At 36.0% G+C, this 14,487-nt stretch overlaps 1 protein-coding gene across 3 annotated transcripts in view; it reads right to left on the reverse strand.

The window, feature by feature from the left end:
- Nucleotides 1-2,223: 2,223 nt before the first annotated feature.
- Nucleotides 2,224-14,487, reverse strand: part of LOC144324185 (uncharacterized) — a 196,262-nt gene continuing 183,998 nt past the window's right edge. For all 3 annotated transcript variants that reach the window (XR_013389611.1, XR_013389610.1, XM_077915461.1), the window contains exon 2: nt 2,224-3,065. Coding sequence is in view for 1 of the 3 variants with exons in the window: in XM_077915461.1 (XP_077771587.1) it covers nt 3,055-3,065 (11 nt within the window). In the remaining 2 variants the exon portion in view is untranslated. The remainder of the gene's footprint in view (nt 3,066-14,487) is intronic.

A 14,487-nucleotide genomic window follows, 5' to 3' on the forward strand; every position in this document is an offset into this window, starting at 1 on the left:
ATTGTATCACCATCCATAGAAACAGCAAGGCAGTGACCACAATCTAAAGGAACAAAATTTGAGATCGTCCCTGCCCATAAATAGAGAGTCCCTCAAATTCTCCAAGCTTTAGTTTCTCAATTGTAAAGGAATAGGTTTGGAAAAAAGTTTTCTCAAGAGATTCTTCCCTTGAGGGCCCGGCAGAATGGCTCCCACAAAGAAGGGTGGCGAGAAGAAGAAGGGCCGTTCTGCCATCAACGAGGTAGTGACCAGAGAATACACCATCAACATTCACAAACGTATCCATGGAGTGGGTTTCAAGAAGCGTGCCCCTCGGGCACTCAAAGATTCCAGAAATTTGTCATGAAGGAGATGGGAACTCCAGATGTGCACATTGATACCAGGCTCAACAAAGCTGTCTGGGTCAAAGGAATAAGGAATGTTCCATACCGTATCCGTGTGTGGTTGTCCAGAAAACGTAACGAGGATGAAGATTCACCAAACAAGCTCTACAAGGCTGGTTACCCAAGTACCTGTCATCACTTTCAAAAATCTACAGACTGTTAATGTAGATGAGAACTAATCGCTGATTGTCAAATAAAGGTATAAAACTGCAAAAAAAAAAAAAAAAAAAAAAGAGAGAGAGAGAGATTCTTCCCTTCAGAAATCCGAGGGAAGACATAGCAAGAAGAAGACTGGACTTGAAGTCTTTGGAAGTGAACTGAAATTTCCTAGGACTCCTCCCAGCAGGGCACAGTGGAAGGAATATGGGCTATAGCAGGTTGTGCTCAAGTTAAGATTAGTGCTTAGATTCTTTTCAGCTATTTGACTCGAGATGACTTATTTAAATTTGTTGAGCTTCAGAGTACCTTTCCGCAAAATAGGAATAATATATTCCTTACAGGGTTGCTGTAAGGCTTAGAATTCCATGTAAAATACGCCCAGGGTGCCTGGCAAACTCTTAGGAGAGTTGCTTGATTTGTAGCAGCTTTACCCCATCTTCATCAAATCCGGTTTCCTCGGGGTAGCCCGGGTGGCTCAGCGGTTGAGCGCCGCCTTCAGCCCAGGGCCTGATCCTGGAGACCTGGGATCGAGTCCCACGTCAGGCTTCCTGCATGGAGCCTGCTTCTGCCTCTGTGTGTGTGTGTGTGTGTGTGTGTGTGTGTGTGTGTCTCATGAATAAATAGATAAAATCTTTAAAAAAAAAAAAAGAAAATCTGGTTTCCTCTAGCTCAAAAATGTTTAATAAATGCCCTTTTTATATTTCGGTCTTTTGTTTAATTACAAGTGTTAAAACAATTTTTTTCTCCGTAACTGGAAGGCTGTATATCTCCCACTTCCTTCATCCACAAATTTTGCCCATCTTGAAAATATACTATTTAAAACTATGCAGTCTTTTTACATTCCTTTCAGGAACTATTTGGGTCATGTTACCATTTGAAAAGCCCAGGCAAACCGGAAAAGCTTAGGTTGTCAAGCTTAGAAGTCTAAATGGTTACAGAACTTCACTTGCTAATTCATAAGATGATATGTTTATCTGTCATTTCTTCATTTGTCATTTGTGTGGAAATTTATCCAACAACTTAAAAAATGCTTAATACTCATCACACCCAATGAATATATAATTTGTCTTTCTTTTTTTGAAATAATTTATCTTTCAAATAAAAATATTTGTTATATTTTGAATTCTTCTAATTGAAATCAGATATAAATAATAAAAATATTCATTATAGAGCAATACATTTTAAAAGTCCTCTTAAAGGTACATACACATTAGTATTTATTTCTAGGCCTCAAAAAGGTATGAAAAAATGCTTAATAATATACTTTTTAAAACTGTGCCCCTTTATATTGATTTGGAAGAATGATCCTTAGTTGTGTGAGAGATTATTAGATGGGCAAAAACCAAAGCCGCGGATGATGACAAATAGTTTCACTAAATAAAGGCCAGGCTTAAATATATAAAATAAGAAGCTTGGTATAAATGGGTATCTTGCCTCAAAATATCTCTCAACCCTTTATTAAGTCTTTATTGAGTCTGCACTTCATTTAATAATATATTTATTTTTAGGTAAAACCACTTTTATCCTACTAAGATGAAAAAAATCAAGTGGGAAGAATAATGCTTTGAGTCATAACATTTATTAAGTATCACCATAAAATCAACAATTCTATCAAATATTACCAAATGCTTTCTATGTGCCAAAATTAAATACATTATATGAATTAATTCCTTTGCTTCTCACCACAGTCCTACAAAGCAGTTATAATTATCCTCATTTTATAGATGAAGAAAATAAGACTCAAAACATTTAAATAAATTGCCCAAAACCCACCAAGCAATAAAGGATAGAATTAAAATTTGAACTCAAGATATCTGACTTTATGCTAAAAACGAGTAAGATTTAAAAAATACGGTATTGCTGAGTGTATTTTTTCTTTCCAAGTAGCAGCAACCGTAACATGCTTTAATAGTTTCCTCAAATGCTAGGGATATCATCTGGTGCATGTGAATGACAGTTTAACAAGTAGAGAATCCACATTTCTTCCAGGTGATAAACTCAACGCCTCAGTAAAGGAAATTTTCTATTAGAGAGACTTAAAAGCACCCAGAAGTTCTAGACAGGCACACCATCTTGTTTTTCAAAGTATGGAAGACCATAGATTTGTTCCAAAACACTATTACTCAACGTGTTTTGGAAACCTCTTTGGGAACTGCCTTTAGGACTAGTTTCTAAGTTGCAAAATAAAATCATCACTGTTCTTTTTTTTCCCTCTCTCTTAAATCCGAAGAATGTCACAAGGATTCAGCATCCATGTTACCTATATGACTTCACTCCAAATTAAATTCTGCTCTTGAGAACAAATTTTTACCATCACTACAGATAATTGAAAGAATGTATACCAAGTCCTGGATGGAATTTCCACAATCTTCTCAGGAAAATCAGTGACTATTAAAGTGAAATAAAAACTACTATTTGGGATGCATAGGATACCTGATGACATTATAAATACCTTTTTTTTTTTTCCAGTCCAATCTTGACAGCCTTAGTGTGAAGAAATTTTGAGATCCAATCAGTGAGGAGCTGAAAGAGAAAGTGAGAGTGTGAGGAAGGGAACATAGGACAGGTGTTGAGGGAAGTACGTTCAGCCTACTGCACGAGGAATTTAACAAGTGGGTCCGGTGATCATTTTCTGTCCTTGCTTATTTCAAAAGGTGATTCCTGGGCTGGTATCGCTGCACGCTGTGATTTATGCCACAGAAATATTTTCTGTCAACGGAGGTATCTCATCTGGATGCAGTGTCCATTAATAGTCTTTTCGATCAAGGTAAAGACATCAGGTCTAAGCAAATATAGCAGCTCTCTAAAAAGGAGTACTTTCTATACAGCTTTTGATTCCTATATGTATTTGCCCCTTGCCTATTTTTGTAAGCCATGGACTAGCAGCAATGCATCATCTCAGGGAAAGGCAGGGGTGGGAAATAAAAGTAGAGCTGCCAAGGCAAAATACTTAAATTGTGTGATTGCTTCTCCATTCTTAACATAATAACTGTTTACTTGGGGAGATTATACTTCATCACAATGTCTACTTTAGTCAAAGCAGTTTATGCAACAATTTCCTACATTTTCCCATATTTCTTGGGATATATCATTCCGTATTACTGAAATTGCATTCAGAAAAGCACAGTTTTGTGCAAACCATTTCACTAGTCAATTGCTATTATCAACCATTTGAGGTTTTACAATAATGTTTATCTTTTCCCTATCTTATACAATATATTCTAGCATTCTGTTTATATTAAAACATTTTAGAATATTTGAGCATAACCATGTATTGTGGGGTTCTGTTGTTGTTGCTGGGTCATTAGTGATAAACGTTCTTTTATTACCTACCCCCCTTAAAGTTTGAAATGTAAAACTAACTCAGTCATTTGAGAGTATTAAGTAGAAGATACCTCAATAGATTTGACACGGCTTAAAGCTTTTCCTTTAAAAATGCCTGCAGCTCCTGCATGAGTAACAAATGTATTTTTCTTTGTTCTATATAATAGAAATAACATGTAAAATTAAAATGAGCGCCTTCTCAAAAAAAAAAAAAGCTGAACACATATAAATCTGCTGTATACATTTCACTGTAACTTTAGCCTTTGAGCTTTTAACATTTTCCTTTCCTATTTGACTGAACATAATAAACAGTGAGAAAAATACAAGGCCATTAATTATCCCTAAACAAGGACATTTCCTAATGTTGTTATTTGAGTTGGTTCACCATTTCAAGAGAGAAGTTTGAACTTTGCTATAGAAATGGGCAATTATTTACATTTTTTTTACTCCTGCTGGTTTTTTCCTTCTTGAAGTCTGTTAACGGGGTTTTAGGCCATCCTCAGATGCAGAGCTGAGGTACTTGACAGGAAACAGAGACATGTGCTGTATTTTTTGTTGACTACAGAGAATTTTCTCTTTCTTGATTTGATTGATCTCAAAGGAAGACCTCTCTGTGAAATGAATGTATCAGCATGAATAGGCTACAATTTTATTCCATACTTTTTGTACTGTATTCAAAACACCAGGCTTAAAAGGAAAAAAAATGGCCCTTGAAACTTACTATGTCATACAAACAGCTACAAAGTAAAATGTACATCATACACAAAAGGAGTTTAATGTAAGCATAGGAACACACTATGGTTCAGAGTGTACGGTTCAGACTGAGCAAGGACAAAGTCAGATTGACAATCAAGTTGCAGTGTTAAGCTCTCCTAACTTTGCAACAAGTTAGGACATGAATAACCTTAAATGGGTTTGCATTCATCTTTGCAACTTCTAAGAACAGTAACTCCCTACAATCTATCACACTGAAAGTGCTATCTGTGTCTAATTCTCTGATATATTCCTAAAACATTAGGGGCACCATGTTCTCTATGTTATTTTGTATTTGTCAGGCAAAACATGTTCCATTAACTATTCTTTTAACAATGAAGCTAAGCTGATGACGTCCTAACTATGGAATTGTTCATAAAAGTGTGTAGGGTAATTTGGCCTGGCAGCTAGTTCACATGGAAAGGATTTTTGAGGAACAACTGGAAGTGTGAAGCATACTTCTGGAGGCCTAGCATTTCCACATTCAACTTGGCACAGAGGAAACAAAATGACACGATTGTGTCATTTCAAATAATGCTAAATAGGTTCAAGTCAGTTTTTAAAAATTCCCATATTCTAAAACAAGGATAAATTATAAACATTCTATATTTTGTATTCTAATGTAGGATTACTATGATCAATCACACTATTGTGACCAATCATCTTTGGACATCGTATGGCCCCCCATTTTCTGCCCTCTTGTTGCCCATTCCATTCTTCCAACCATTTCTTATGCACTACTCTAACACACTTAATGCACATCCTTTCTATTCACCTTCCATACTTTTATTGACACAAATTTGCATCCACAAACAACATATCATATAGCTTTGATAAATTGAAAGTAAAATAGTACTTTACATATCCTTATGCACTTTACTCTCATTGTTTAATGCTATGTTTTGTTTTGTTTTTAAAAGATTTTATTTATTTATTCATGAGAAACAGAGAAAGGGAGAGAAAGAGAGAGGCAGAGACACAGGCAGAGGGAGAAGCAGGCTCCATGCAGGGAGCCTGACGTGGGACTCGATCCCAGGTCTCCACGATCATGCCCTGGGCCAAAGGTGGCACTAAACCACTGAGCCACCCAGGCTGCCCTAATGCTATGTTTTTGAGATGTGTCTGTATTGGCAAACATCACACGACCTGTGAGTGAACTAACATGAGTTATTGGCTCACACAAATAATTGTGTAGGTTTAGGTGTGTGTTTGTGTGTGAATATGTGCCCCAACTGGAAAGATAACCAATTAGAGTCAAAAACTCAACCAGACCAGCTTTTGGTATTGAGAGATGATAACCAAAGGCTGATTAGTTCACCCAGAAACAATCAGTCTATTTAGGTCAAACAACTAGTTGATGGAATTCTTGTCTCAAATGAATAGTTGTTAAGACCTTTATGAAGGGTCTATAGCGTTGTTCTATCTTTGTTGCCTAGTAAAAGGTCCGTTAGAATAATGACATGATATTTAACTGGAAGTCATTAGTCTTCCTGGAATCCACTTGCCAAGCTCTTAGTATTTTTATTAATATTTATAACATTGATATTTCAAGGATAACATTTTAAATCAACAAAAGGACAGAGACCTTGACGCTGTTTTGTGTCCCACTAAGCAATGCAGGTGTCAGTGATTCAAGTTTCTAATTAGCATAATGCCAACGTGTCGTCTGTCCTATCCAGTGCATCTTTGCTTTTAGAAATCCCTCTTTCTGTAAGTTTACATTTGCCAATGCTAAGGGTTTCCTTAAAGTGAAAACGACAAATCATTTCTTTACATAAGAAGTGGGCACTTTACTTTTAAATATGAGTCCAAGAAAAAGATTCACGGAGCTTTCTTTTCTAAGTGTAGGTGACATTTAAATGACTCATAGTCAGATATTCTACAAATATAATGGGTATAAAGTAGTGAATAACTTTTTAATTAATTTAAATAAGGGATCAATTATCAATTACCACTAATTTCATATTAATTATTTGGTGACTGGTATCCAAGAGATTGATTTGTTTAGTTGCTTGGTCATAAGTACCTGGAAGCCTTGCTTTCCTTGATAAAAATGCTAAAAACTTTAAGGTATTGAGACTTCAAGGAGTAGTAGAAGCATGCAAAGTCATTTAGGGAGGTTTTCAAATCACATATATTTCCTTCATTTACTTTGGAAGATATATTCTTTTCCATATGACAGGGGACAGGTTTATTTTTTAATATCTTCAATATATAATACACCAAACTCTAAATCTAGATACCACATCCTAAATAAGAAATTCTTACAACTATTTTATTCATAAAGAAACATAACTGGGAAGGAAAGTAACTTGTCCCAAGTCACAGAGGGAGGCTTTGAGGCAGGAAGGATCTCAGGACCTCGTGACTCCAAAGCATACTGGTTTTCCTTTGTAATGTTCAGTTCTCACATCTGAGGGAATGGTCCCATTTGCAATAAGCCAACTTTTAAAACACATCTGGGAAAAAAATTAAAAAAATAAAACACATCTGGAGGGCAGCCCCGGTGGCACAGCGGTTTAGCGCCACCTGCAGCCTAGGGCGTGATCCTGGAGACCCTGGATCCAGTCCCACGTCAGGCTCCCTGCATGGTGCCTGCTTCTCCCTCTGCCTGTGTCTCTGCCTCTCTCTCTCTCTCTCTCTGTGAATAAATAAATAAATAAATCTTAAAAAATAAAATAAAACACATCTGGACCTTAGAAATCAGGACTTGAGAGAAGGGAAAAAGTCGACCTTCAAATTACTCTCCAAAATTGGCCAGGTATCAAAATTACTTTGTTGAAAAAGGATATAGGGAAAGATAATCTTATTGCTGAGATGGTGGGACTCTTCAAGCAGTGGCAACACATATAAATAGCTCATTTTACTGTTTGGTTCCTCACTTTTTGCTCATTTCAACTTAAGTAAAATATTGAATAAAAATATGGTTATTCTTATCTTGCTAGTGATTCAAACCTCTCCAGATAGAGATCTCTCTTTTTCTTGGATGCAGCAGAGGCGATTCCAATTATCAACTGTTGTTATCAAGGAAGAAAGATTCACCCTACGTATGTTAATATGTGTCTATGTTGGCTGTAATTTGTAAACATGACAACACATTATAGGTAACAGACAACACTTCTTTAAAAAAGAGGTCTCTTATGTAGATGGAAGAAAAGCACATAAAACTAGGTAACATTATGTGTGCATTGCAAAGGAAACTTTTTGATTTATGATAGTATGTCACAGACTTGGGGATACATTAGGATAAAAGGGGATATCAAAAATCGAATTTCTTTTTCTTTATTACAGGTACAACTACAAGACAATATCACCAGATGGGATCATCAGAACCCATTTACAACTGCTATACTTTTTGAAAATAAGGCAATTGTCTCAGGTATGCATGCATTCATTACAGGCCTACTGTAACTAATAGGAGCTGATGATGGCTTTTCTGAAAAACTATAGAATGTCAAACGGGAGTTGCTTCTACTTTATGAATATATTAGGCTCAAAATTTGAAGGAAAAGATGCATAAAGCAATGCTTATTATCTATCCACTCAGTTACAAATGTTTAAGGTATTCATGAAACCTACTGTTTATCTATTTTTATAAATATACGGTGTTATTCAAAAAGTGACACCAACGACATTCTGCCTGTGTATCTAGAATGTAAAAGTGGAAAAGTCAATTAAATGCCCATATGGTACTTTTTTGTTTGGGCTTTCAAAATGAACTAAACCACTTCTCCAACTTTGAATTTATTGTGGGAGCTTTTGGAAAAGAATAGTACCTGGTCAAATTTTGAGATTTTATTGAGATTTTATTGAGATTACTTTTATTGAGATTAAAAGTAAAACATACTCCATGCTCTAGATTTTGTATTACATTATATTATTTTAAAAATAACAACTGGAATTTAAAGAATGTGATACACTGTGTATGTATGTGTGTGTATGTGTTTGATATCAGTCTATTAGAAAACAATTTAGTAATTTTTTGTTTAAAATAAAAATATCAATATGCAACTGATAAATCACTAAGTTCTACCTCTGAAACTAGTAATACATTATATGTTAACTAAATAGAATTGATACAATTAAAAAAAAACCAGAGAACAACAAAGGTAGAAGCAGTGGCATGGTCTTTTAATTTCTTCAGATCCCCATATCAAAATGAGTAGAGGAACTAGATGGTAAAATCAAAAATCCCCAGACAACATACATAACAAAACTAGGTGAAAAGTTGTTCATAAAATGAAGCAGGTAGGGACACACTACCACAGCACAAAGGGCTCCTGGGTCATTACTAGCAAAGAAGAAAGCAGAAAGAAGCAACAGATATTTAGTGAACCATGAAACAAGAGAATCCCAAAGGAGCCACCAGGTCTTCACTGGATGTTTGGTGTTCCAACTCGAGAACAGCAGCTCAAGTGGGAGGAGTTTACCCAATCCAATAACAGGTGGGGCCAGGGCCTGCCATTAAGGTGAGAACAGAACAGGCTAACTCCTATGAACGGGGACCCACTGTGAGGAGAATCTGCTGAGCAATACGTAGGCACTATGAACAAAAGAAAGAACAATCTCAGATACAAGAGTGAGGGTTGGAGGCAGAATAGAGCCAAAAAATCTGAGTGAATGAGGAGACATATTGGTGAATCCTAAATTGAAACAACAAAAGAGGAAATGCATATTTCAAAGCCATCTTGAACCACACCTTCTTCTAAAGTCCAGTAAAATTAATCTCACAAAAAAAAAAAAAACTGAGCAACAGGAAAAGGTCAAATTCTATCCAAAGTTATTATAAGATGAAAGAAAAAAAGGATCAAAATAACATTCCTACGAACATTGCTAGCATTCCAGAAAGACATGCCTACAGAATAGATCAAACTGCACCCTACTATTTCAAAACGAGCTAAAAGGCATTTTTAAATGATCAAAGATATCAAAGAATAACATAAATCATAACTAGAAAGACTCAGGATTTAGGAAACAGAACTCAGGAAATAATTAGAAATACAAGAAAATAACCAGAAATGAAGGCTGGAAAACAATACATGAATAAAGAAGCACAGAGATTAATCCTGTAAGAGCAAGGGAAGATAAAAGGAAGAACTTTTTAAAATTAAAATTTAAAAAGAAAAAAAAGGAGAAAAAGAGAAAGCAACAAAAACTTAGGACAGGCAAAGAAGAGAGACCATATGGTAAAATGAATTCCCGAAGAAAAAAAAACACAGCTGTATTTCCAGAAAACATTCTTGAAATATATAATTTTAAAACTCCACTCAAAACTAGATATTGAAAGAGCTAATATCTGAGATTATAAACTCAGAATAAGCAATATTAGTATAGCTTTTAGGAAAATTATTGGACTATCAATTAAAAAAAGATCATATTGTGTGCATATAGGCAAAAAGAGCAAATGTCTTTTAAATAGAGTAAAATTAAGGCAGCCCAGGTGGCTCAACAGTTTAGCACCACCTTCAGCCTAGGGCGTGATCCTGGAGACCCGGGATTGAGTTCCACGTCAGGCTCTCTACATGGAGCCTGCTTCTACCTCTGCCTGTGTCTCTGCCTTTCTCTCTCTCCTCTCTGTGTATTCTCATGAATAAATAAATAAAATCTAAATAAATAAATAAATGGATTAAAATTAAATTATTAGATTTATTGACAGGAACATGATTTTCAAGGAAAAACAAAAACTTGAGCCAAGTATTTTTTACCCAGCAAAAGACTTTCAAACATAAAGAACAAAGACAAAGGTGCAGAAAGGCAGAAAATACTATTTCCATGAGTTCCTTCTAAAAAATAAAGAGCAATCTTCAGACATGAAAATAACCAGAGAAACTCTGGCAGGACTGGTGGTAAGCATTATGCATGGCGTTCTAAGTGAAGGTTAAAGGGAGAAGATGATCTGTAATAGCCTTATGCTCTGAAATTTTAAAAATAGTGTAACTATATAAGATGGCTTATGGCAAGAACATGTGCAAGGAATTTTTTAAAAATAATTCCCCGTATGTATTACTGATGGTAGTAAAGTTACTGTTTTTTTGTGGGTTTTTTTTTATACTATTGCAGGCATAGTATGGTATATACTAATTCTATCATCCCTTATGTCCTTGAGAATCAGGCTTTTGAGTGTTGTAGAAAGGGAATACATATATATTATAGAAGAGGTTAAGTAAAAAAATTACAGGACTGTATTTGAAGCAGAAGTATTTGTATGGAACCATGAGTCACTGACACACATGCATGTACCCACGCACACATATTCTAGCTCTGCCCACCCGAAAGGCTTAGCAATAATGACCAAACAACTGAGACCAGTAATATTCTCTAGTGGATGCACATGGTGGTCTTGAAATACCGTTTTCCACTAAAGGTACCTAGAGCTTCTTGAAAGAATGGCAGTTCCCAGTCTATGGCAGAAAACAAATGAGATAAAACTGGAGCATGTGCCATTCTAGTCAGCAAGGGGGCTACTGAAATCTATTAAAGTTTTGTCAAAAGAACTCTGGAGTCAACTTGAAAAGGCTCCCAAAGCCCAAAGTGGGGACAATTTGAGCTCAGTCATGTCAATAATAACAACTGGATGAAATCCACACAATATGTTAAATCACAAGTTGCTACAGAATAAGTATTTTTAAAAGAAAAAAAATAAGATTACATGTTACACATGGAAAATGAGAATCTATTGCCTCTTCTTAAAAACTGATTTAAAAAATCAAGCAATGATCCTGCTTTTCCTATAGAAATGGAAGCATTTGGTTGCCAAATAGTATCTGAAAGTATCCATTTTTAAAAATATTCTGTGGGTGCCTGGGTGGCTTGAGTCACCCTCAAGAATGCCCCACTATTGACTTCGTGACCTCAGGGTCATGGGATCAAGCCCTGAGTCATACACCATGCTCAGGGAGTCTGCTTGTCTCTCTCTTCCTCTGCTCCCCTCGCCTACCCCACAAAAAAACAAAAATAAATAAAATCTTTAAAAAATAAAAGTATTCTGTCTAATAATGAAAAAAAATTATGGGATTAGAATCCCACTACATGGTGGGTATTTGTCCTTTCTAATGGCTGAGTAATATTCTATTGCATACGGAGTGTTATACTATATGTTGGCAAATTGAACTTCAATAAAAAAATAAAAAATAAAAATAAAAGAATCCCACATTTCCCAACTACCTAAGTTAATATATAAACTTAGGCATTGAACATGAACAGCTATTCAAATCACAGAAAGAGAAACATCTGGACACTCTGTCCGCTTAAAGACACCAACTAAAATCTGGCCAAAGGGAAGGTACCAGATTCTGATAAATCCTCTATATGTACCTAGCTGCTCAATCTTAGGAAATCCAGAAAATACAGGACCTTGTGGAACTGCCCTAACAGTACATAATGAGCAATATCCAGGCTTTCCAGCTCTGCATGGCAGAGACTTATGCTCTTCAGCAAGTACATGATAAAGAAAAGAAACGTATAGAAGGGGAAGTTGTAGATTAACAGAAATTCTTTGAATTATCAAATAAAAAACTAAATAAGACTATAGCTTTTAGGGACACACACACTTAGGGTATAAAACTAGAAGAAATTCAAGGAAGTTACTGCTATAAAAATCAGAAGAGTGATTACTTCAGGGAGAAAAAGGAAGTAAAGATTAACATAAGGGGATCCCTGGGTGGCTCAGTGGGTTTAGCGCCTGCCTTCGGCCCAGGGCGTGATCCTGAACACCCGGGATCAAGTCCCACATCGGGCTCCTCTGCCTGTGTCTCTGCCTCTCTCTCTTTCATGAATAAATAAAAAAAATCTTAAAAAAAAAAGATTAAAATAAGGCATATACAGCGAAGGTGGCTGAAAAAATTCTAGTTCTTGACCTGGGTGGTAGTTAAAAGGCTTTTATTTAAAATCACTCATTAAGCTACACATTTGTTTGGTGTGGCTTTCTGGATCTTTTATTTTATAATAAAAATTTAAATTAAAATAAAAATAGATTACTATTTAATCAATATTTTCTAACAACTTTAAAATAATTCACCTTGCTATAAAAAATAAAATTGTATGAAGTATACAATTACTTAAGATGTCTTTGTGAATACTTAGTCATTTAAACAATTAGTCTACTACTTTATGATTTTATGGCTATCATACCACCAAGCTAGGAACAAATTCGATTTAGAAGAGCACTGACGAAACTACATAACAGCTTCAAGAGATTTTTATCTACTGGAAGCTGATAATATAGGAGGTACAGCAACGTCTGAAGATTTCATTGTGGTAGGGCTGCCATCTTTTGATCCTCTGTACCAGAAACGAAGCTTCCACTTGCTCAGGCAGAGAGGAGGGCAGAAATGAATCATGCCAAAGAGGCTGATACTGTAGAAATCACTTCCAATCCTTCCGGTCACTTCACTGGGTAAAGTGTCACCATGAGCAGAAAGCCAATCCTCCATAATGATGATTTACAGTTGGAAAGTGGCTTTAGGACAGATTTACTATTGCCCTAGTCACACCACTCTGTTTCTATCACCAAAAGACATTTTTCCTGTAAAAAGCAATGTTAGGAAAGGACATACACATCAGAGCATGTTAATAACAGCCCCCCTTCATTTTCCCCTTCAAGTAAAGTGAGCAGTTAGAAAGGAAAGAGGAAAAACGCATAACTATGAGAGTGAATAAAATATTGAAGGCATCCAAACCTTGTACAGGAGAGAATAAACATTTCAGCAAATACTCAAGTCACTGGACATATTTATCATTTTGAAATCTCAAAGTATGGCAATACTTACAAGTTTGACACATCTTTAGGGAGTATACATAAATATGCATTTATTTTTGTTCTCAAGCACAATGATTCTACAAATAAACAAAAGCTCCCATATATCGGTCACTTATTATGTGACAGGCCATGTGCTAAGTGTTATATATAAATATTATCACTTAATTATCAAAAAAAAAAAGACTAGAACACTAGAGCTTGAGTTGACTAACTTTATCAAAGTTATACAGCTTATTTTCTTTACCCATGTACTGTACTCATACTAAGAGATATTAAGATGTTACATTTCAGCTGTGGCCCAAAGACAATCCTCCAAAAAGGATTAGATCAAATGAAAACTTTTTATAGGAGGTGTTCAACATCTAGTTCTTAACAACCCTTCATATGTAGGTATGTGAATGATTCTCCTTGGACCACATAAGGCCTATAGGGGAGGACCCACATGGTTCTTCTTAAGGCCTATGCAAGACTACCTGGGGAGGGAAACTAGGGAGGCCAAAGTTATGCCTGGATTCCTAAGAGCAGAGGAAGGAGTCAGCTAACAAGCCAGAATAGAGATGTATTTGAGCTTTCAGGAGGAACCTAGGGAAAAATCCTCAGAAATAGGGGAATTTTCCAAAGAAGCCAAGAAATGCTCAAGAGAGAGACAGAGATGGAAGTAGGCTGCTAGCATCAGATCCCTGCAAGTTCAGGAATCAACATCAGTGTAGCAGGCTATTTCCTGACACCTTCTGTCTCCTCTCTTCCCAGGCACCAACCCCAAGTGGTCGGAAAGTACTTTGTCCTGCAAGCTGGTGGAAAGAGCATACAAGCCTCCAATGGGGGAAGAGAGAAAACACCAACTCCCTTACCCCGACAGTAGACTTCCCACGTGCTACAGGGGAGGAGAGGAGTCTGGAATTTAAAAAAAAGTTTGGGCTCTGAATATTACCTGTTTTTTGATGGTATTAATCAAGCTTATTACTGAACTGAGCCTGTGTTTTGTAATTTAACTTGACTATAAGACGTTTTATTATTTAAGAGTAAGGAGAAATGTTATGAGGCCTGCCAGGAACAGAGAAAGAAGAAGCCCCTGAGATGAATTTAAATGGAGAGAGGAAATTAATACAA

The sequence above is a fragment of the Canis aureus genome, chromosome 11 (genome assembly GCF_053574225.1).
Source record: "Canis aureus isolate CA01 chromosome 11, VMU_Caureus_v.1.0, whole genome shotgun sequence".
Lineage (NCBI taxonomy): Eukaryota > Metazoa > Chordata > Mammalia > Carnivora > Canidae > Canis > Canis aureus.